The sequence below is a fragment of the Myotis lucifugus genome, unplaced genomic scaffold, assembly GCF_000147115.1.
Source record: "Myotis lucifugus unplaced genomic scaffold, Myoluc2.0 scaffold_631, whole genome shotgun sequence".
In the NCBI taxonomy this organism is placed as follows: Eukaryota; Metazoa; Chordata; class Mammalia; order Chiroptera; family Vespertilionidae; genus Myotis; species Myotis lucifugus.
In genome coordinates this window covers 102,682-122,898 of record NW_005871679.1, presented here as the reverse complement: position 1 = coordinate 122,898, position 20,217 = coordinate 102,682, and the positions used below count along the sequence as shown (strand labels likewise).

Sequence of the window (20,217 nt, the reverse complement as noted above, 5' to 3'; positions counted from 1 at the left end):
TTCGGGGAGTGCCAATAGTCATCTTTTTCAATTCCCCTCTTCCCAATTAACCTCTCGCCCACCCCGCCAAATCACATTTTACACGCGTATCGGGGCCCTTACTATATTTTTCGGGGCCCCGTTCCCCCCGCTTAGCCCCTCTCTGATGCCTGGCCTAACAAGACCCCCCCCCCCCTCCGAGTTAGGGCGGCTGCCCCTTGGTTCCCTGCTCCCCGCTGGGCCCTGGGACACCTTGGAGTGCCCCCCACTCCAACCTGACTGCCAGGGCTGATGTGGCTGCTGAAGTGCAAGCCTCCTGCAGGTCCTGTCCACGCGTGCTCTGTGCTTGTCGGCTGTGCATACGCTCATGTGTGTAAAGAGAAGGAAATGATGTTGAGTTTTGGAAATCCAGGGCTAAATGTGTAAGTTGTATAGTGGGAAACTTTAAAAATTGAGCTAAAAGTGAGACCTGATGGCTCTTTGCCTAAGGACCAAGGACAGCTCCTGTGGTCTGTTTCCTGTGACCACCCTGGTGTTCCAGCCATGAGCTGGCGGGTGGGGGGCCGTTGGGGGCGGGGGGAGCGCACGGGAGCCCTGCTCTGAGCACCTGCTGGGAGGACCCAGCCACCTGGGGGCCCTGGGTTCCCTCTCAAGGGCCTTGTCAGAGGAAAGTGCCCACAACTCCAGTTTCTGCAGTTAAATCTGCAGTGGCTGCTGCTCCTCAGAAAAGTAGCCTCACACTCCACAGGGACGCGGCAGGAAGGTAAGCGGAGCGTTGCTGAGCCCAGGCTGGTCCTGTTGGAACTGCCTGGGTCTGCCTGTCTGCCACTTCCCCCTGAAGACCCGAGAGGCGGGCAGGAGTCGCCTGCACGTTTTGGTGGCACGGCACATGGATTCTTAGGCCCAGCATTGCCCTTACAGGTTCCAGACGCCGGTGAGGTGAGCTGTCGGTCACACTTGCTCCGGACAAGGGGGTCCAGCTTGCAAAATTATGGGTTTTGTAGGAGCTGCTTTTATACAGAATCAGGAAGGGAGCGATGCCCCGAGAGGGCTGGTTACGTGCGCTGTGCGGTCTGGGCGGAGTGCTGGCCACGGGGCGCGGACACGGGTCCGTGGCTGCAGGAATGGAGACTGAGCCGCGTTCCCAAGGTTGTTGCCGAATCCACTTGAAAAAGAGCCGCGGGTCCCTGTTCTGTAGTTTCCACTCGTCCTATTAGGGAACAGATGTCAGAAATGTGAGTGGGAATGGTTGGAATTCCTGAATTCGCCAGAACGCGGGCATTTTTGTTGACTCGTGGCCACGAGTGAGCCCCGCGCCGGTGCGTGGCGGGGATTTGCTGTGTGGGTTCTCAGTGTTTCCGAAATGCGCATCGTGTATGTCAGGTTTCGCCACGTGTGTCCTTCAGAATTTACCCCAAGTAAGTTGACTGAATTATTTTTGAAATTACCCAGATATAATTTTTCAAAGTTTCAAAAGAGAGTTGAAAGCTGTCTTTTAGTCAGGACTGTTTACGAAACAGGGACATGAGACAGGACGCGGCAGGGCTCGGCAGCTGGCCGTCCCGGGATTAGCCCGGCAGTGCCAGGAGGTGTTCTCGCCGTTCTTTTATCCCGAGGGCTCTGTGCCGCCACCTCTCCGTTTTCTTGCCGTTTCAGCATCTGCTGACTTTACATGGAGTCGCGTCCGCGGGCCTCCGGGTGGGAGAGCTGCTTGAACCCCCTCATTGTTCCAGCCGCCGCTGGCGCCGGAGCTGGGCCTGGGCCATCTGTGCGTGTGCACTTAATCCCAGGCCTTTCTGGCTTTAAAATATGAATTGTAATTTATTTCATTGCCCGCCCCCCCTGTAAACAGGCTGCAGATACTCTGGCTGTGAGGCAGAAAAGAAGAATTTATGATATCACCAACGTCTTGGAAGGAATCGACCTGATTGAGAAAAAGTCCAAAAACAGCATCCAGTGGAAGTAAGTCGCGAGGCCGGGCTCCGCTCGGAGACTGCTCCTCCCAGCGCTGCAGAGCCTGGCCCACCACCTGGCCCTGCCCGGGGCTTCTGCGCACGTCCCCGTCTGCGGCTGCAGTTTAATTTACACTCTTAGAAACTCACGTCATACATCCCCCCAAGGTCCCGCACGGCACCCCGCACACTGCTGGGTCATTAATCCCTCTCCGCCCAAATGTTTGTCAGCTGATAAATTAATACAAATGCCTTGAGGAGCAGGAACTACATCTTACCTGTGGGAACATGTGCCTTACAAATAACAGTTGATCGAAGTGCACGTTGTCTCTTAACTGGGATCTGGTTGTATGTTCGTGACAAATGCATTCTGTTTTGCATATTTGTCCCCTTTGACCTTCATTTTTTATTTTTTTATTTTGGTCAAAATCCCACCAAAATATGTAATCTGTTACCTGTATCTCAGTATCTGTCACCAGCCTGACGTTCCAGGTGACAGGCACCATGCTAAAACATGCTGGGAAATTTTGAAATTTCACTGTTCTTGCCAAGAAATATGCTAAGCAATCATGTTCTGAGGCATCGTAATTAAATTTTTTAATCCTTTATTTTTATAAGACTGTAAAGATTTTTGTCTTCAACACATTGCTCTGTCAGTGTTAGTGCTGTAACACTCAGGTGCTGTAGTTGACCTGGGTCTGACGTGGCGTGTTCATGCTCCGTGTGCAGAGGTGTGGGTGCTGGCTGCAACACTAAGGAAGTCCTGGAGAGACTGCGAGACCTCAGAGCCGAGGTCGAGGACCTGGACCTGAAGGAAAGGGAACTGGATCAGCAGAAGTCGTGGCTGCAGCAGAGCATCAGAAATGTGATGGATGACACCATCAACAGCAGATATCCTTTCCATGGTTGCACGTCACATCCAGCTGGGGAGGAGGAGTTACAGGTGCACGTCCAGCTGGGGAGGAGGAGTCACAGGTGCACGTCCAGCTGGGGAGGGGGAGTTACAGGTGCACGTCCAGCTGGGGAGGAGGAGTTACAGGTGCACGTCCAGCTGGAGGAGGAGTTACAGGTGCACGTCCAGCTGGGGAGGAGGAGTTACAGGTGCACGTCCAGCTGGGGAGGAGGAGTTACAGGTGCACGTCCAGCTGGGGAGGAGGAGTTACAGGTGCACGTCCAGCTGGGGAGGAGGAGTTACAGGTGCACGTCCAGCTGGGGAGGAGGAGTTACAGGTGCACGTCCAGCTGGGGAGGGTGAGTTACAGGTGCACGTCCAGCTGGGGAGGGGGAGTTACAGGTGCACGTCCAGCTGGGGAGGAGGAGTTACAGGTGCACGTCCAGCTGCGGAGGAGGAGTTACAGGTACACGTCCAGCTGGGGAGGGGGAGGAGTTACAGGTGCACGTCCAGCTGAGGAGGGTGAGTTACAGGTGCACGTCCAGCTGGGGAGGGTGAGTTACAGGTGCACGTCCAGCTGAGGAGGGTGAGTTACAGGTGCACGTCCAGCTGAGGAGGGTGAGTTACAGGTGCAGGTCCAGCTGAGGAGGGTGAGTTACAGGTGCACGTCCAGCTGAGGAGGGTGAGTCACAGGTGCACGTCCAGCTGAGGAGGGTGAGTTACAGGTGCACGTCCAGCTGGGGAGGGTGAGTTACAGGTGCACGTCCAGCTGGTGAGGAGGAGTTACAGGTGCACGTCCAGCTGGGGAGGGTGAGTTACAGGTGCACGTCCAGCTGGGGAGGAGGAGTTACAGGTGCACGTCCAGCTGGGGAGGACGTGCTGCCTGACTTTCTCCCAGCCAGGAGTTGGGTGCTTTGTTCCACTGTGTTTAGAGATTTAAGTTTAGGACGTAAATGTAACGTTTTAATTTTATGTTTCTAACAATTTAAAAATTTTGCCTTTTTAAGTTATATAGTCTGTCTAGTACCATCATTCCTGTGTCTCATTGAGAAAAGAAATTTCGTCTATTTTCCGTCTACCCATTGCTAGACAGCGATATACAGGCCGAATGCTCGGGGCTTCCGTGGATTGTAGACACCATTGTGAAGTGCGTAGGTTATTGTAAATAGGGTGGGGAGCCTTTTTTCTGCCAAGGGCCAGTTGGATATTTATAACATCATTCTTGGGCAGTGGTTGGCAAACTCATTAGTCAACAAAGCCAAATATCAACAGTACAACGATTAAAATTTCTTTTGAGAGCCATATTTTTTAAACTTAAACTATAGAGGTAGGTACATTGTTATTAACTTAATTAGGGTACTCCTAAGGCTCAGGAAGAGCCACACTCAAGGGGCCAAAGACCCACCCGCATGTGGCTCGCAAGCCGCAGTTTGCCGACCACGGTTCTTGGGCCATACAGATTGATCAACTTAACTATCAGCCTGCTGTATTTGGTCAAACGTTTAATTAGCTCACCCCTAGTGCCTTGGCAGGGCCAGACCAAACGATTTCTCGGGCCCACCCCTATGTCCGTGCTCTGGAGGGTGAACATTCAGCAGCTCTCGGAGCTTTGAGAAGTCACTGTGGGTGGACAACCCGGGATACTCCACCTGATACTAACTCAGCGGTGGAGCCTCCCAGAGGGTGGGTCCAAGGCTGGCCCATCTGCCAGGTTAGAAGGAAGAGGGGTGCACCCCGAGTTTCCTCGTCACTGTCCCCTTGATGTCTGCGGTGCCTGGATATGCGAGTGCCCCTTTGCTCTCTGGGACATTCCCCTGCATCAGCCTCGTGCCGTGTGAACTTGGACCTACCTGAGGTCAAGGAGGCTCCGTGTCATCTCGTCCTGAGTGCACAAGTCCATGAGCTCTCATGTCACTTTCTCTGTTGGTCAGAGCTTCAGTGTGAGAACTGGGGGTTTCCAGCTGTGCCCTGTGGAGCCCCAAGATTCCAAACCCATAGAACTGGCTGACCTTGGACTTTGCTGCACGGCTTTCCAAGGTTCCGGCTACTCCCAGGACCCAAACTGCGGCCCAGGAAGGTTGTGGGTGTGGAGACCTCTGGTTGTGGCATTGGCTTCGCCGCCAGGCCCCCAGAGCCCGGCTCCTGAGGAAGAGGTTCCGTCTGTCCCGAGGGCCCGCCGGCCACAGAACCCAGAGCACAGCGGGCTGTCCGGGCGCCCTTGCTGGCTCGCCTCTGCTCTTGCAGGCTGAAGACTTCGGCTCTTCTCCCCTGACTGTGCGGCAGCCCCGCAGGCATTCGGTCGTGGTGTTTGTTTAGGCCTCTGGTTTATTCATGGAAATGCCTAGAGCTTGATGCAAACGTGTTCCTTAACTCCTGCGACGCACGTTTTCCTACGTGACTCACGAGGACATCTGCAACTGCTTCCACGGTGAGTCGGTGCCGCCTCGATCGACCGCTGCTGCGGAGACTCGGAATCCGGGGTCACCGGGCCAGGGTCGGCGTAGACTCCTCGTCTCCCTCTGCAGTGCCTGTGCTCACAGCCGCTCGCGTTTCTGCCTGCTCACGTCGCTGTCTGCGTTGCTGGCAGTAAACAGGGAGGGAGGGGCAGCTCAGTCAGACTGGGGCTAAATGACAGTCACAGTCAGGGGCCAACTTGAACTCGGTTCATCGCTCTGTCTGTGGAACTGCAGCGAATGTGCTGGGCACAGACAGAGCCAGAGGAGGCAGGAGGTGCTGATGGCGAGGAAAGCTGCCTCCCCAGCCCACCCGCCTCGTGTGACTCTGGAAATGACCACGTAGTGGGTGAATAGCGACCAGGGTGGGGCTGTGCACACACGTCTCAGTAGCATGCCCGCCAGGAGGACAGCCTGTCATGACTGCAGGCGGGTGTGGCTATTGCTGGACTCGGCCACCACCGGAGGCTGCCTTCCACAGAGAGGGTAGGATGGGGCTTCACAAGTGAGCTCACTCACGCTCCGAGTTCAGTGTGTTGCACGTCTCTGGTGTCCCGATCATCACAACATCTTAGCTACTTCAAGTAAACAGTGTGATTTAGTTGACGTTAAAAAGCTGTCAGCGTCTCAGATTTAACAAGTCACTGGAGCTGAGCTTGTTCATGAGAGCGATAGATCAAGGCTGTGTGTTGCCCTGACCTGAGGTCTCATACGTCTGACCTCCGTTCTCCTCAGCACAGCCCTGTGGGGTTACAGCCCCTGCTCTACAGAAGGAAGACCACAAAGTCACGCCGGAGCCTGGGATTCGAACCCAAGCCTCTGTCTCCAGGGCCCACCCACTTGCCACTCTATTTCCTAAAATTGAAACATCTGTGTTTTCTGACAGGTGACACACTGTTGGCCATCCAGGCACCTGCTGGCACGCAGCTGGAGGTCCCGCTCCCAGAGATGGTAGGTGGGGCTGGTCAGAGCGGACCCACTGGCTCAGGAGGGAGGCCCTATGTGTCTCCTCTGCACGCGAGCTCACTGTGTGAACTCTCAGGCATCAGGGCCAGGGTCTTGATACTGAATCTGGGTGTCTTCAGTACTTTGGTAAAATTGTAGACATGACTAAATGAATTGTGTAACATTTTATTTTTTTTAATTTGATTTCACGAGTCATGATATAGTCAGTAATCTCAAAGCATCAGTTTGGCTATATCTGCAACCCATGTACCAGTCCTGTCTGAGGAAGAAGTTCAATTGAAATATAAACAATAATACGTGGTTTTAAATTGGGTCATTTTAACACATCTGGCTCATTGAGTCATATATGTACTAACTCTTTGCTACGTCCAAGTTTCATGAATTTAGTTTGGGATTCGGAGTTCCTAAAACAAACTCATTCGAAAGCTGTAGCAACCATGGAAGGGGTAGACAAAGGTGACCGCCGTCACCACAGCCGCCCCCGCCACCCGGAGGCTTGGATGTGGGTGTTCACGTGATGGGCTCTGCAGCCTCGGGACCCGGGTCACTTGGAAATGCAGGGACGTTGCACCCGCCTCTGTAGGAAAAGTCCGTGGTTGTGTGCTTGCTGCCGGAGATAGACAGCAGCTGAGGGACCATGTGCTGGGCCCACACCGGGAGGGGGTCCCCACGGAGGATGTGAGCAGCCATGACGGTAAAAGGGAGTCTGCCGGAAGTCTGCAACTCAGAGTTTGTGAAGCTCAGTTTTTTTGAGAAAAACTTCCTTTAAGGGGCAGGGTCTTAGAGCCTCCATTCCCCGTCCTGCTCGTGGTCTCCACGCAGTGTCTAACCGACTGCCTCTCTCTTGTGTGGATTTAGTTATTCCCTAGTAGCTTGATCTCATTTTCAATTTGTTTACACTTCACAACTTCAAGGGTCAGAATGGACAGAAGAAGTACCAGATCAACCTCAAGAGTCACTCGGGCCCCATCCACGTGCTGCTGATAAATAAAGAGTCCAGTTCGTCTCAGCCCGTGGTTTTCCCTGTTCCCCCACCGGACGACCTCACGCAGCCCCCCTCTCAGCCTTCAACTCCCCAGACTCCGCACAAGCCCAGCCCCACCCCGCCGAGCCCTCCGGGGCCGCCCGCCTCTGAGAGGAGCCCCAGCCTCCAGCACATCCCGGCCACAGACTCGGCTTCAGGTGGGCCCAGAGCCTCCGTCTTAGGAAGGGGAGCTTTTCTGAATTTGTCTGTGGCCTAGTGAGTGTCACCTGATGCAGGAGGGAAATAGGAAGCTTAGTGTAATCAGCAAGAGTGACGCAGTGTGTGTGTCCAGCGCCAGGACAGGTTTATGAGAAACATCCTGTCTTTTTATATTTACTAGAGGCCTGGTGCACAAAATTCATGCACTTGGGGCGGGGGGGCGGGGGGGGGGGTCCCTCAGCCCGGCCTGCGCCCTCTCACAGTCCTGGGGTCCTCAGGGGATGTCTAACTGATGGCTTAGGCCCGCTCCCCAGGTGGAGTGGGCCTAAGCCAGCAGTTGGACATCCTTAGCCCTGCCACAGAGGCAGGAGAGGTTCCACCACCACTGCTGCGCTCACCAGCCGTGAGCCCAGCTGGCTGAGCGGTGCTCTCCGTGTGGGAGTGCACTGACCACCAGGGGGCAGCTCCTGCATTGAGTGTCTGCCCCCTGGTGGTCAGTGCGCATCATAGGGACTGGTCGTTCCACTGTTCCATCTGCATATTAGCCTTTTATTATATAGGATTATTATTAGTTTGGTATAATTATAATTGTATTCTCATATAAGTATTTTAATTATGTTATTATGGATTTGTTGATTAAGATATATTTACACACACAATCTGATTGTATATCCAGAAACACACAGTGGTGGGTGCAGTGTGGCTGAGACTGTATGGAGCTCTGCAGGCTCAGCAGTGTTTAACGGGCCTGAAGTGCAGTTTTCTGTAGGATTCCATTGTGCCTCTGCTGCCATGTGCACATCTGCTCTTATCCGAGGTTTGCTGTGTAGAGTGATCTCCCGGGAGCTCGGGACAGGTTGCTGCCATCCCTGGCTGCCTTTGCGCAGTCGGGCTGTGGAGCACAGAGACCCCCTTGTCCTCGGTCCTCACTGCAGTGCCTGTGTCTGGAATGGGGAGTGGCACAGGGGTGACGGTCACGTCTGTCTAAACGCATTGCTGAGGTCACTCAAGCTGGTCTCATTTGTACCTTCAGGACATGTCCCAGGACAGGGCGGGAGTCAGCTGTCCAGGTTGCTCTCGGTGGTGCCTGGTGAGGCTGTAAAGAAAGGTCTGACCACACACAGAGTCTCAGGGTCCTGTCCTGTCCCCTGCGTCCTGTGCTCCCCGTATTTCTACCATTAGGCGTGGGAATGCCTGTCCCCCGAGTATAACCTAATGGGGGATAAAGCAGGCCAGCTTCGTAATGTTCACCTCAGACCTAGTCCACCGGCTTCACGAAGCATTCAAAAAAGTGTGAGCAGTTAGTTTCTGTGTATGATTTGTATCAGGAAATAGTAAGAAAGGCAGTTTAGGGCCGGGCTGACGAGGGCCATGACAGACTGAGTGAGGACTAGCGGTAGCCAGTGAAGTTCTGTGGCTGGGAGTGGCTGTCGGGTACCACACAGGCGCTGAGTGCCAGGACGTGACCCGGAGAAGATGCCTGGGGAACAGAGGGCAGGGCCGTTGTGCAGCTGTGAGAACATTGAGGCCACAGGAGGGTGATGGCAGTGGGTGCATGAGAGAAAGAAAGAACAAGCAAGAAGTATTGTTTAGGCAAAATAAGTCCCGTGTGCCGTGTGGGATCTGGAGATGAGGCTGACGGAGGAACGGAAAGTGATGGTGCTACACTGGCGAAAGCCCAGGAGTCCATTGTGGGGGAGGCGGCGGCTTTGGGGCTCCTTGAGTTTGGAAGTTTACCAGTGAAACTTGTAGGTGCGAATGGAAACATCGTTCCCTGCTAGTCCTTCACTTGTACTGAGTGGGGGCTGATGCGGACTCCCCGTGTTTAGCGTGCTGTGCCCAAGGAGAGCCAGCTGCCCCCGCTGCAGAGATGTCACAAGGCACGATCACGTTTCTCTTCCCGCAGGATCTGTTACTGGAGATCTCATTGATGAGCTGATGTCTTCTGATGGTAAGCCATTTAAAACTGTACAGTGGGGCCTTGACTTACGAGTGTCCCGACTAACGAGTTTTTCGAGATACAAGCCGTCTCTCGGCCGATTTTTTGCTTTGAGTTGCGAGCTAAAATTCGGGTTACGAGCCAGCTTCAGATACCCCACCGCTAGTTGGCGCAGCGAACGTCACAGTGAACGCCACATCAGCCCAGCATCACGTCTCACTCGTTCACAATTGATTTGACATACGAGTAATTTGAGTTACGAGCTCCGTCACGGAATGAATTAAACTTGTAAGTCAAGGCCCCACTGTACTGCCTCCCTCAGGGGCAGACTTGCTTCCCTGGAAGTTACAGGTGGCACAGGATTGATTGATTAGGTACTTAGTGCCTTATGGCGAGTTGTGAAAATTCTCCTTCAATAACACTAGTGCGAAGATCCTGGGCGTCCGGCCCCGTGGGTCTGTGCCTGCTTCTCAAGGAGACTCTCAGCAGGGGACACTTGCCTGCCTGAGTAGACTTGCTAGGTGCTGGCACACGAGTCCTTTACTCCACAAGAATCTGGCCAAGGCCAGGAAAGCTGTTGGTCACCCATACACTAACCTGAAGCCACCACACTGCTCCTGACCTGGCCATGTCATCATCTAAACTGGAGTCTGTCACTGAACAACCCAATATTGTGATCACTTCAGCGGTAACTGTCAGCCTCACCTTCCCTTAAATTCTGGGCCTCAAGTCTCGGCTCCTGGCCGTGCAGCCAAGACCTGGGAAGGCAGAGCTGCACTCAGCAATGGAACCATAACCACCTTAGATTCCTTCAACATTTCAGAAAAAAGACAACAGTAACACATTTATTAGCCTAAGACTAGTTCTGTTCTCAAAGTAGAGAAAATACTGTTTTTAAATACCCATGTTTTTAAATGATGTATTTTAGTGACAAGTTCAGCCAATAGTTACTTAAGCCTATTTCTCAAGCTTATACCTATAGTCAATGCACAAATTATCTTTAAACAAGAATCTTTCAAATACACAGTAAACACAAGTCATTAACTTAATCACTGCTTTTCCACTTTTTCTCGTAGAACACAGAAACGGTAGTTTAACGGATGGGCCTTGGAGTGTGTGGAGCCGCACTAACCTTGAGCCTATGCTTTGCTTGCAGTGTTTCCTCTCCTGCGGCTCTCCCCCACCCCCGCGGACGACTACAACTTTAACTTAGATGACAGTGAAGGAGTGTGTGACCTGTTTGATGTCCAGATACTAAATTATTAGACTCCTTGGACACCTGGGACAGTATCTACCTCTAACTGAAACCTTGTAGACTTGCTAATAACCTGAGTATTTATAATGAACGTAACACCTGTTTAGGGCGCTGATTCTGACGTCTTCTTCCCTAAGACTTGCTCTCTGACGTCACAAAACATCACCTGTGAAAACAAAGGGCTCCGAAGCCCCTAGTGACTGCGTTCTGGAACTTCAGCTTCCCTTCCAGTTCTAACTCCTGTTTTTACTCTTGTGAAAGGAAAGTTAAAAGTAGGTTAAGGTCATCAAAAACCAAAATGGCCAAGGGCTCATCACCTATTTGTGTTCCGCTTTTACTGCCGCGAAACTGTCTGTATTTCTGCGCTCCAATCCTGACAGACAGTCACTGCCACGTATGGAGTGAAGGTGTCCGAGAGGCTACGGTCACTTCCCGTGAAGTCTGTGAAGTGCCTTTGTTCTAGCACTTTAAGTTCACCACGTTTGCTGACTCCTGACATTCCACTTTCCTGGATTATAGGAGAGGGCTGTTTATGTAGTGGTTTTTAAAATGTGCCAATGCCTGTACATTAACAAGATTTTTAAAAATAAAGTTGTATAAAGCATTTAATTTATTGGTCTTTGGGGGAATCTGATGCATCACCAGGTGCATTACAACTGAGCCATTAATCTCGTAGCTTCGTCAACATTCACTGGTCTGTCTTCCTGACTCGGCTGAAGAGCCTGGAGGGAGGAAAGTTTAGAGTGTAAACATTTAGGTAACAATAGTGCAAAAAATTACATATGTCATCTATTACCCAATTTAATTTCTACTCATACCTTTGGAAACAAATTCTCATGTTCATAATGTTCACATATACATATAGCACAGCCATGTACACTAGAGAGCCGAATACTAAAGATCACATTCGACTTACAGGCTGTGGAAATTTGGGGGTTAATTTATTAGCCTCCAGTTTATTAAAAGGAAATGCTCTACGCACCAGCTGTTTCTGCAGAGGTTCGAGGGAAAGGCCTTGAGAGAAGTGAGCAAGCTCCTTCTGTATGTTCACAAAAGCTTCATTCATTCTTTTAATTTTTTCAACGTTCTTAATGATTATCTTTTTAAAAAAGAAAAAGAACATTAATCCATGAGCTTATAACCCTTAAGGATAAAATACACTCAACCTTAATTTAACCGTGTTAAGCCTAAATGCTTAACAAGACAATTGTACCAGTTTCTGGGCAAGCTTCACACTAAAACTCTCAGTCTTATTGGGGAATACTGGGCAAAGGACAAAGGTGCTGTTTCTTAAGAAGGACAAGTATGTGGAACACCCCCTATCTTGACTTCACCTGGGTAAGCAGGCCGGAGTGTGAACCAGACGGCCCCGCTATTATCTCTGGCCGATGAGGCGGAAGCCCGCATCCCATGCTCCTGTCCTGCTAACCGTGCCTCAGCCTCCCTCACCTTCTTGCCCTGATGGAGGTCCTGGGCAGTCAGGACAGCCACCCGGCAGCCCCCATCTTGAATCTGAAAGTGGGGTGGGGGTTCTATTCTTCCTGTAAACCTTACGCCCTGGGACACCCTGGCCCCACCCTCCCCACTGTCACCTGCCAACACCAGGACTACTTGCTCCTTCACGAAAGATGTCCAACCTCAGCTCACTAAGCTCCAGGCCTGGCGTCACTGCCTGTGGCTTCAACAACAATCTAATGCTGTGGCCTGTCGTCTCCAGGTTCTCATCTGTCCACGTACAGTTCAGTCAGGACTCGTACATCTCACTGCAGCCTCCGCGTCCATTATTTCACGTTCCTGCACTCCCTCAGCGAGCACAGACCAGACCATTCTCTCCTCAACCACTGAACTTTCCATGTCTCTCCCGTGTCATACTTGCCTGCAAGCCAGTTACACTCACTGATCAGACTGCTGAGCCTAAAACCAAAACCCTAGAAAATCGTAACCGGGTGAGTGGCTTCATTTTAAATCCATGGCCACAAACTTCTGACCATTTGCAGGGTGCCTGGCCACCCACTGCCTCCTCTGGTAAGTCAGACCATTTTCTGAGAAACCTACACGACCAGGCTGCCAACCCACACACCTCCCTCTCAGACACTTTCTCCAGCACAGGAGGCTCCAGCGCTTCCACCTGAGGAAGTCACATCTGGGCCTCGGCAGCTCTCTGCCTGGGACACCCTGCTCCTGGCGCCTCCCCGCTCTGCGCATCACTAGCTCCTGCTCACTCAGGTCTTGGCCCCTGTCAACTGAAGACGATTCCCTGTGAAACTGTCGCTCCAAACCCGTCATATCACCTGCTTATTTCCTTTACAGCATTTCCAAAGTCATAAAATCGCTTGATCAAAAAGCTGACCTCAACTAGTTCATGAAAACTGAAAAATAAAGTTACATTTCTGTGCACTATCATGATATTTACTAAGTCCCAGAGAGCTGATGCCACATATTACTTCAACTTGAAAACATTTTCTGAGGACTCTGCTATATATATCTTGATGAATAAATTTCCTATTTCCCAAATACTTTGAAGTAAAAACAAAAAAGATAAACGCCTTTTCAAATTTTGCATTTTAAGAAACACAGTACTGTATTTTCACTTGACAGGTTCTTGAATATGCCTGAGGTCAGAGAAGGACTGGTTCTGACACGGGGATTTCTGAGATCCGATAAAGCTATCAAACTGTTACTTGGAGTCTCAAAGGTTTGCAGTTAATTTTGTTCGTTTTGTACATTTGGATTCAAGAAAGGGATGTTATTCTCCATTTTTTAAAACAAATGTTTAAAATCTGTCTGCCCTTGTAGGAAGGCTAAGAACCTGTTTTAAATAAAAGCATTCGGTTTCTCGCTAGCTTTACCTTCATGCTTTGTTTGTAAACCAGGAAGCTGGGGTGCTTAATACTCACCTTCTTAAGATTCGTGGTAACTGGTTTTGCTTTACTCTTCCCCTTAAAGTGTTTTTGGCTGGCTACGTGAAACACATTCCTGGGCTTCTGCCCTTTCCATTTGTTCTTGGCCATTGTCTAGAAAAGGAAGAAAAGGAGCTCAATTAAGCTGCCCACATTTATGACTGTAAATCAATTTAAGTTTTTAGAGTGGAGGTACCAATTAAATCTAAGAAATTCCACCTTAATGCTGGTTATTTTTTAAGTTGCTGCATGTATTAAATTACTTCCATGTCTTCTGCCACCTTTAGATTTTCTGCTGTTGGGAGTCCAGAGTAGGTATCTAATTCTTTTCTGCATTTACAGCGCCTGGCCCATAGAAGGCGCCACATTCACTTCTGCTGGTTGAATCAACATTAATATCAACACAGTTGCTTTTTCAGCTTCCTGAAGCAGCCCACCATGTTAACCATCACCACCCATCCTGCTGGTTCACATGCTACTGTACCACTCTGGTGCCCATCACATCCTAGGACTGACTCCTTCCTTCTTTTCATTCCTACTTACTAGCCCCATGTCCTCTCCTGTGTGCCCCTCCTCAAAATCAGAACTTAATCCTGTACTTCCTACCCCCGCCTCCCTTAAATTACTTTCACGCCTGTTAGGTCACCTCTATAGATGACTCTTGCCTTGAAACTTCAGGTATTCTTTGTTCTATAGCTAAACACGAACTAAGCCTGTAAGTTCTACCTTAGACACATCTGTCCAATCTCGTTAACAATGCATGTGAGGAACAGTTTTTAAAATGTTAATAGTTAAGACTTACTGAGCTTTGACTATGTGAACAAGTACTATGCCTTCGTTTCATGTACTTTAATTTCCTCCTCACAACACTGTGGAAGGCCTATTTATCCCCATTTTAAAGATTTAAAAAAACCTAATGCAAAGGGAAGTGAATGTGCCCACGGTCACAGCGGTAGTAATCAGGGAATGCCACGCAGAGCTAGTGTGGGACATGGCCGCTCCTGTCCAGGGTGGGCAAAAGTAGGCTTACAGTTGTGAATACATGGAAGTTTGTTCTTGTATTATTATTTATTAACTAGAGGCCCGGTGCACAAAATCGTGCATCAGTGGGGTTCCCTCGGCCTGGCCTGTGGGATCAGGCCAAAACCAGCTCTCTGACATCCCTGAGGGGTCCTGGATTGTGAGAGGGTGCAAGCCAGGTCGAGGGACCCCACTGGTGCACGATTGGGCCAGGGAGGGATGCAGGAGGTTGGCCAGCCAGGGAAGGACCAAAGGGGAGCTCCAAGGCACGTCCAGCCCGTCTCGCTCAGTCCTGATCACCACATCATAGCGACTGGTCAACCGACCAGTAGACTGTCTACCCCCTGGTGGTCAGTGCACATCATAGCGACTGGTCAACCGACCAGTAGACTGTCTACCCCCTGGTGGTTAGTACACATCATAGAGTGGCCTTAGCATATCATTAGCATATTATGCTTTGATTGTTTGAACAGCTGACTGAACACTTAGCATATTAGGCTTTTATTATATAGGACTAGAGGCCCAATGCATGAAAATTCATGTAAGAGTAGGCCTTCTTTCCTCTGGCTGACAGCACCAGCTTCCCTCTGGCACCTGGGACCTGGGCGACTTCCCTCCAACCCTGGCTTCATCAGGAAGGATGTCCGGAATGATATCTGGAAGACATCCAGTCTAATTAGCATATTACCCTTTTATAATTATAGGTTATTGTATTACTTTCCATACAGACAACTGTAAACCTACTTTTGCCTGACCCTGCATAAATAAAAATGCAATACAAAAATATGATGTAATATTTACTGGTTACTACTACAGTCCCTAGATTTGGTTAGATCATGGGCTTGGGCAAACAATACCAAATCAGGTCAGACACCTGTCTTTGTAAATAAAGTTTTATTAGAACAGAGCTATGTCCATTCAATTATGTATTGTCTCATGGGTGGGTGCTTTCCTGCTATGACTGTGGTCCACAAAGCCTAAAGTATTTACTATCTGGCCCTTTACAGAAAGACTGTCCACCCCCACACGAGCCACGTGCACCCCAGTCTACCCTGAATAGCCCATGGAACGAAGCTGCTAATGCAAAAAACCTGAAGCACAAGGAGCAACGTGCTCTGTGGCGGCTGCTGGACCCGGGGCCCAGACACATCTGTCACCCCTCTCCCTCTCCAGGCACCTGCGCTGCTCACACTTCTCTGAAGACACCGGCACATTCCTGCCTCCTTCCCTTTGCTCACATTGCATCTCTCGTCTGAAGTTTACATCCTCCAAGTCGGCCTCAGGCAACTACGTAACAGCCACCCTTTCACCCAATAGCAGTTAATACTTAAAAATAATGAACACTGTGGACGAAAGGGGCCACACGCTGACCTGACAGCTCAGGGGAGGCCTGCATGGTGGTCTTGCAAACTCAGACCTACAGTCACCACAGGATGGTCTGAAATTAAACTTTAAAAGCAGTGATGGTGGGTAGTTACATCCTAGGCCACTATCTTCACTGACAAAGTCAACCTTTACCTTCACTGAGCCTGTCTGTCTTTTTGCATCTAAGATAACATACCCTTGAAATGTCTGGGTAACTTGTAACCTCCCTTTTTCCGGACCCCTTGGGCCACAACCTAATATGCTAGGCGCCAGGACAGAGACCACAGATTCCTTCATTATCGTGTTAATTGATCCTGCGCCCACCTAAGCATGTGTCCATCATTTTACTTCTTATCCAATCCCAGGGCCCCCCCTTTCCTTTCTCCCGCCCCTCTAGTCTATCACCAGTGGATTTCATGTAACCCACCCACCTACGTCCCTCCTTCGATTACAAAGTATAAAAATAGAGGAGCACCCGCCATTCTCTGGGGCATTATCTCAGTCCATTGCTTCCCGGCAATTGTCGACAGTTTGGCTCAAATAAACTCAAAATTTCTTTACAGGCCTGAATGTTTTTTCACGTTAACAGCACGATAGCAGTTCAACGACCTAAACTCCTTCCAACCGCAGCCACGCCCCAGCCACTCCAGACTCCTCACCTCCGCCTGAGCCGGTGCGGCGCGGAGGGACAGGCCCTGAAGCACACGGGCTGGCGCGGCAGGCTCCGGGGAGGGTATATCCTAGCGGCGGGACAGGGAATGCCCACGGCGCGGGGAAACCAGGGCGCCAGACGAGGCCAGAAAGGCCCCGGCGCAGGGCTCAGGCCCGGCGGCCGGAGACGCTCGGCGGACCCGGACCGGCCACAGGGGCGCGAGGCCCGCCCACCCTGCCCCAGCCCCAGAGCTCCCACCGACCTCTCACCAGGCCGACCTCACACCCTCGCGCGGCTGCTCGCCGCCCCAGCCCCAGAGCTCCCACCGACCTCTCACCAGGCCGACCTCATACCCTCGCGCGGCTGCTCGCTGCTCCAGCTCCGGAGCTCCCGCCGACCTCACACCCTCGCGGAGCCGCTCGCCGCCCCAGCCCCAGAGCTCCCCACCGACCTCACACCCTCGCGCGGCTGCTCGCTGCTCCAGCTCCGGGGACGCCACAGGCACGCGCAGGACCCAGGAAGTTCCGGGGGAGGCAGCCAATTAAACTTCCTCTCCCAGGTCGCGGTTCCGCCCACCGAGCAGAGCCCCGCCTAAAAAGCGAAGGCCTATTCGTGACTCGGCCAGAACACAGAGGCAAGCCCCGCCCATGGAACGTAGCCACGCCCACAGAACGTAGCCCCCACTCACCGAGGTTGGTAGCGCCCCACACAAAGCCCCGCCCACCGCACGTCCTGGACGTGGTTCCGCCCTGGAGCAGGTTCCCGCCCCTGACGTAGTCCCGCCCACAGGGCTCTTGTTTCTGAGCGCAGCGACGCCCCGCCCTCCGCTGGAAGTCCCGCCCATCGTGCGAAGTCCCGCCCTCTACAGGAAGTCCGGTCCCCAGCGTCTAAACACCATTAGTCACCGAGCCGAGAGGACGTCATCCGAGTGGTCGCCCTGGGCCTCTGCCTTCGGCCCCAGGAGGGGGCGCTCGCACCCTGGCTGGCGTCCACGCGCGAGGAGCCCCAGTCCTTTCCGCAGGGTGTTTCCTTGCTTCACAGCCGCGTGTGGCCGAGGCGGGGCGCAGGGCCACGGGAAGATGTTGCCAGGGGAGTATCGGCAGCCTCAGCGGCGCAGCGGGCGCACCCCTGCTTCCGGCGCCCGCGTGCACCCCTGTCCAGGTCTGGAGGCTCACCGTCCAGGAAAGTACCCCCGGCTTCCGAGAGCGTCCCTCGCGAGAGCAAGTGGCCACGTGTTTCGCTGCTTCCCTCGCGGACGCCCAGGTGCCGGCCTTTCCACCCGCTCTCCTTGCAAACGGCGAGGCCTGGCCGCGCGGGAGTGACGGCGGCGCCCCACGTGGGTCGCGGGCTTCAGCTGTTCACGTTGGGCAGCCTCAGGAATGGGAGGCAAAGAGATCGAATCCCCACATGGCGCCAGCTCCATAAGTCAACACTCCGCACAGATAACCACGAGAAGACATTGCTGTGGTCAGTCAGCCCCGCTGCGCCGATCCCGGCGCGATGGGGGCGGGCGTGGGCGCTGCTGCACTCGATGCCCACGCCTGTGTGCCCGCCTGCCATGTCCCTGCACCCCGCCGGGCGCCTTATGTCCCCCCTGTTTCCCCAGGGTCCCGCAGCTCCGGTGCCAGGAGCTGTGGTTTGACATTTGCTCGGCGACGAGAAATCCCCTGAGGGTCAAAAGCAGGGCTTGTGGCCGGGCACTGTCCTCTGATGAGCAGATACCTAGAGGAGCACTTCTTATCTCTGCTCCACAAATCTGTTTTCCACTGAAGGAAGCAGGCTTTATCCAGAGTAATCTGGCCAGATGCCTGGAAGTCCCAAACCTGACCGTAGCAAATAGCCGAAGGTTGAGAAAGTGCAGCGCTATCACAGAGGCCATAAAAGCACCGAAGGTACGTGAAGTCCTTCCGCGGTTTTTATGGTTCTTGGTTAAAATGCAAGTAATAGTGTAAAACGACAGGACTTGCGACAGCAGGTGCGTGTTTAAAACCCAGAAGACTGCAAAGGAGGACGTGTGTTACTAAACTAGAACGTGACTCTGAATCCCAGCGGTGTTTGAAGAAAAAATGAAAGGATGCTGTGCTTTGTAAGGATCAAGTTCAGTTGATGAGCAGTGATTCCGTTTTTCAGTTGAAATTGTTGTCTGCACAGACGCAGTCAACAGTTTTTTGCTTAGAACAACTCCATTGTGCTGGAATTTGGCTAAGAATTGCATGGCTGTCTATACTATGATAAATACAACCAAAAACAAACGTTGGGCTCCTTAAAAACTCATTTTTTTCCGTTTCCTATTAGAATGTCATGCAGAGTCGTAGACATTTGGGAAACTGAGAAAAGCATAAAGAAGTGCACACCAGTGATGACGGCTCTGATCTAGCTCCCCATCATCTTTGTCTTACCTGGATATTGTCACAGCTTCCTGGCTGCTCCCCCTGCCTTAATCTCTCCCCAGCCCAGCAGCCAGAGGAATCCTGCTGAAATGGTGATCACATCATGTCGTCCTCCGAATTTCCATGTTCCCACTTCACCCAGAATAAAAGCCAGAGCACTTACAAGGCCCTGTGCCCCGCTCAGACCCCCCTGACCAACACTGCTTTCTCACTGCCCTGTAATCATGGCCCCTAAATGTCTCCTCCCTCACCTCTCAGGTCTTATTTCAAATGGTGTCTTTTCAGAGAGGCCTTCATGCCCACCTCTGTACAGTCAGGGGCCCTCTTCTCTGCTGTGCCGTCATCCCATATACTAGAGTTTATCTTGTTTATTATCTGTCTTCTCCATAAAGGCAGAGCTTTCTATCTGGTTTTGTTTGCAGATGTCTTTGTTTTCTAAAGCATAACCAATCACCCCAAAATTTAGTTGCTCAAAACAAGAGTCCTCATTTATTATCTCACATTTCAGTGGGGGTGGACTTTGTGGGGGGCATGGTTGCATGTGTCTGGCTCCGGTCTTTCAGGTACCCTGAATCCTCTCCAGGAGGACATCTCTGCAGGGCTGGGTGTCCCCATGATGAGGAAGCTGACGGCCCCCAGACAGAGGGTTCGAAGAAACAAAGGCAGACACGGCAATGGCTCTCATGACCCGTACTCAGAAGTCACACACTGTTGCTCTGCCAGTCCGTTCAGTGAGGAAGGAGATGCCCTGAGGGGCTGGCTCAGCAACTGCTCCGTCCCCTGTGCCCAAAACTGCCAGCACAAATGTTTGGACAATGAATAGATTCCAGCCCTCATATTTTTAAAATATATTTTCAGCCTTTTTTCTAAGCAAATACACTATTTTCTTAATTAAAAAATCAGAGTATCTCTCTAGATAAAAATTTATAAATATAAGCATGTTAACTATATTTTAAATGTAATATTTAATGTTTTTCTAAAATTACATCTTTTGACTATATAATAAGTTATTTCAACTCCTCATTAGCATTTCTGTCTCTAGATTTTTTTCTGCTATAAATGCATTGTGATGAGCATCCTTTTGCATAGCTCTTTGAGGGCATCCCCTAATGTGTTCTTGGGGAATAAGACCTAAGGTTGTGAACACTTACAATGCACCAGTAGAGTGACATTGACTGACTTATTGCAAGGCGAGGAACCATTAGCTAAATTCTTTGATAGCGGGGTTATTTTGAGCTCAATTATCTGGACATTTCAGCATTGATCTAATGA

At 51.5% G+C, this 20,217-nt stretch overlaps 2 protein-coding genes and 1 long non-coding RNA gene across 20 annotated transcripts in view; 2 read left to right on the top strand and 1 right to left on the bottom strand.

Moving 5' to 3' along the window:
- E2F5 (E2F transcription factor 5) overlaps window positions 1-11,222 on the top strand; it is a 15,370-nt gene extending 4,148 nt beyond the window's left edge. The window contains exons 2-9 of the mRNA XM_023746144.1: window positions 1,636-1,747; window positions 1,803-1,941; window positions 2,661-2,822; window positions 5,207-5,250; window positions 6,162-6,226; window positions 7,156-7,423; window positions 9,331-9,375; window positions 10,520-11,222. Coding sequence (XP_023601912.1) covers window positions 1,636-1,747; window positions 1,803-1,941; window positions 2,661-2,822; window positions 5,207-5,250; window positions 6,162-6,226; window positions 7,156-7,423; window positions 9,331-9,375; window positions 10,520-10,629 — 945 coding nt within the window. The 3' untranslated portion in view covers window positions 10,630-11,222. The remainder of the gene's footprint in view (window positions 1-1,635; window positions 1,748-1,802; window positions 1,942-2,660; window positions 2,823-5,206; window positions 5,251-6,161; window positions 6,227-7,155; window positions 7,424-9,330; window positions 9,376-10,519) is intronic.
- Window positions 11,206-17,138, bottom strand: CUNH8orf59 (chromosome unknown C8orf59 homolog). Of its 18 annotated transcripts, none has more exons than XM_006105057.3 (5): window positions 17,007-17,124; window positions 16,886-16,901; window positions 13,516-13,632; window positions 11,601-11,717; window positions 11,206-11,340 (listed from the first exon to the last, which is right to left on the bottom strand). In XM_006105057.3, the coding sequence occupies exons 3-5, from the start codon at window positions 13,627-13,629 to the stop codon at window positions 11,269-11,271; spliced, it is 303 nt and encodes a 100-aa protein (XP_006105119.1). In that variant the 5' UTR covers window positions 13,630-13,632; window positions 16,886-16,901; window positions 17,007-17,124; the 3' UTR covers window positions 11,206-11,268. The 18 variants fall into 18 exon arrangements, with proteins under 18 accessions (XP_006105119.1, XP_023601920.1, XP_023601916.1 ...); XM_023746152.1 differs by lacking the exon at window positions 11,601-11,717 and adding an exon at window positions 13,738-13,892 and having other exon boundaries at window positions 16,893-16,901; window positions 17,007-17,122; XM_023746148.1 differs by lacking the exon at window positions 11,601-11,717 and adding an exon at window positions 13,782-13,892 and having other exon boundaries at window positions 16,893-16,901; window positions 17,007-17,122.
- Window positions 17,139-17,331: 193 nt separating this feature from the next.
- Window positions 17,332-19,355, top strand: LOC106694781. The gene is made up of 2 exons (XR_001345845.2): window positions 17,332-18,447; window positions 18,851-19,355. It is a non-coding gene; the product is annotated as an uncharacterized LOC106694781 (long non-coding RNA).
- Window positions 19,356-20,217: the final 862 nt, after the last annotated feature.

Coding starts and splice junctions, on each gene's coding strand:
- CUNH8orf59 (XM_023746145.1), bottom strand. CDS start 13,886: ATGTGGCGCCTTCTATGGGCCAGGCGCTGTAAATGCAGAAAAGAATTA. Junction 11,718..13,515: donor TTACCACGAATCTTAAGAAG/GTGAGTATTAAG, acceptor TTTTTTAAAAAG/ATAATCATTAAGAACGTTGA. Junction 11,341..11,600: donor AACCTCTGCAGAAACAGCTG/GTGCGTAGAGCA, acceptor TCCTCCCTCCAG/GCTCTTCAGCCGAGTCAGGA.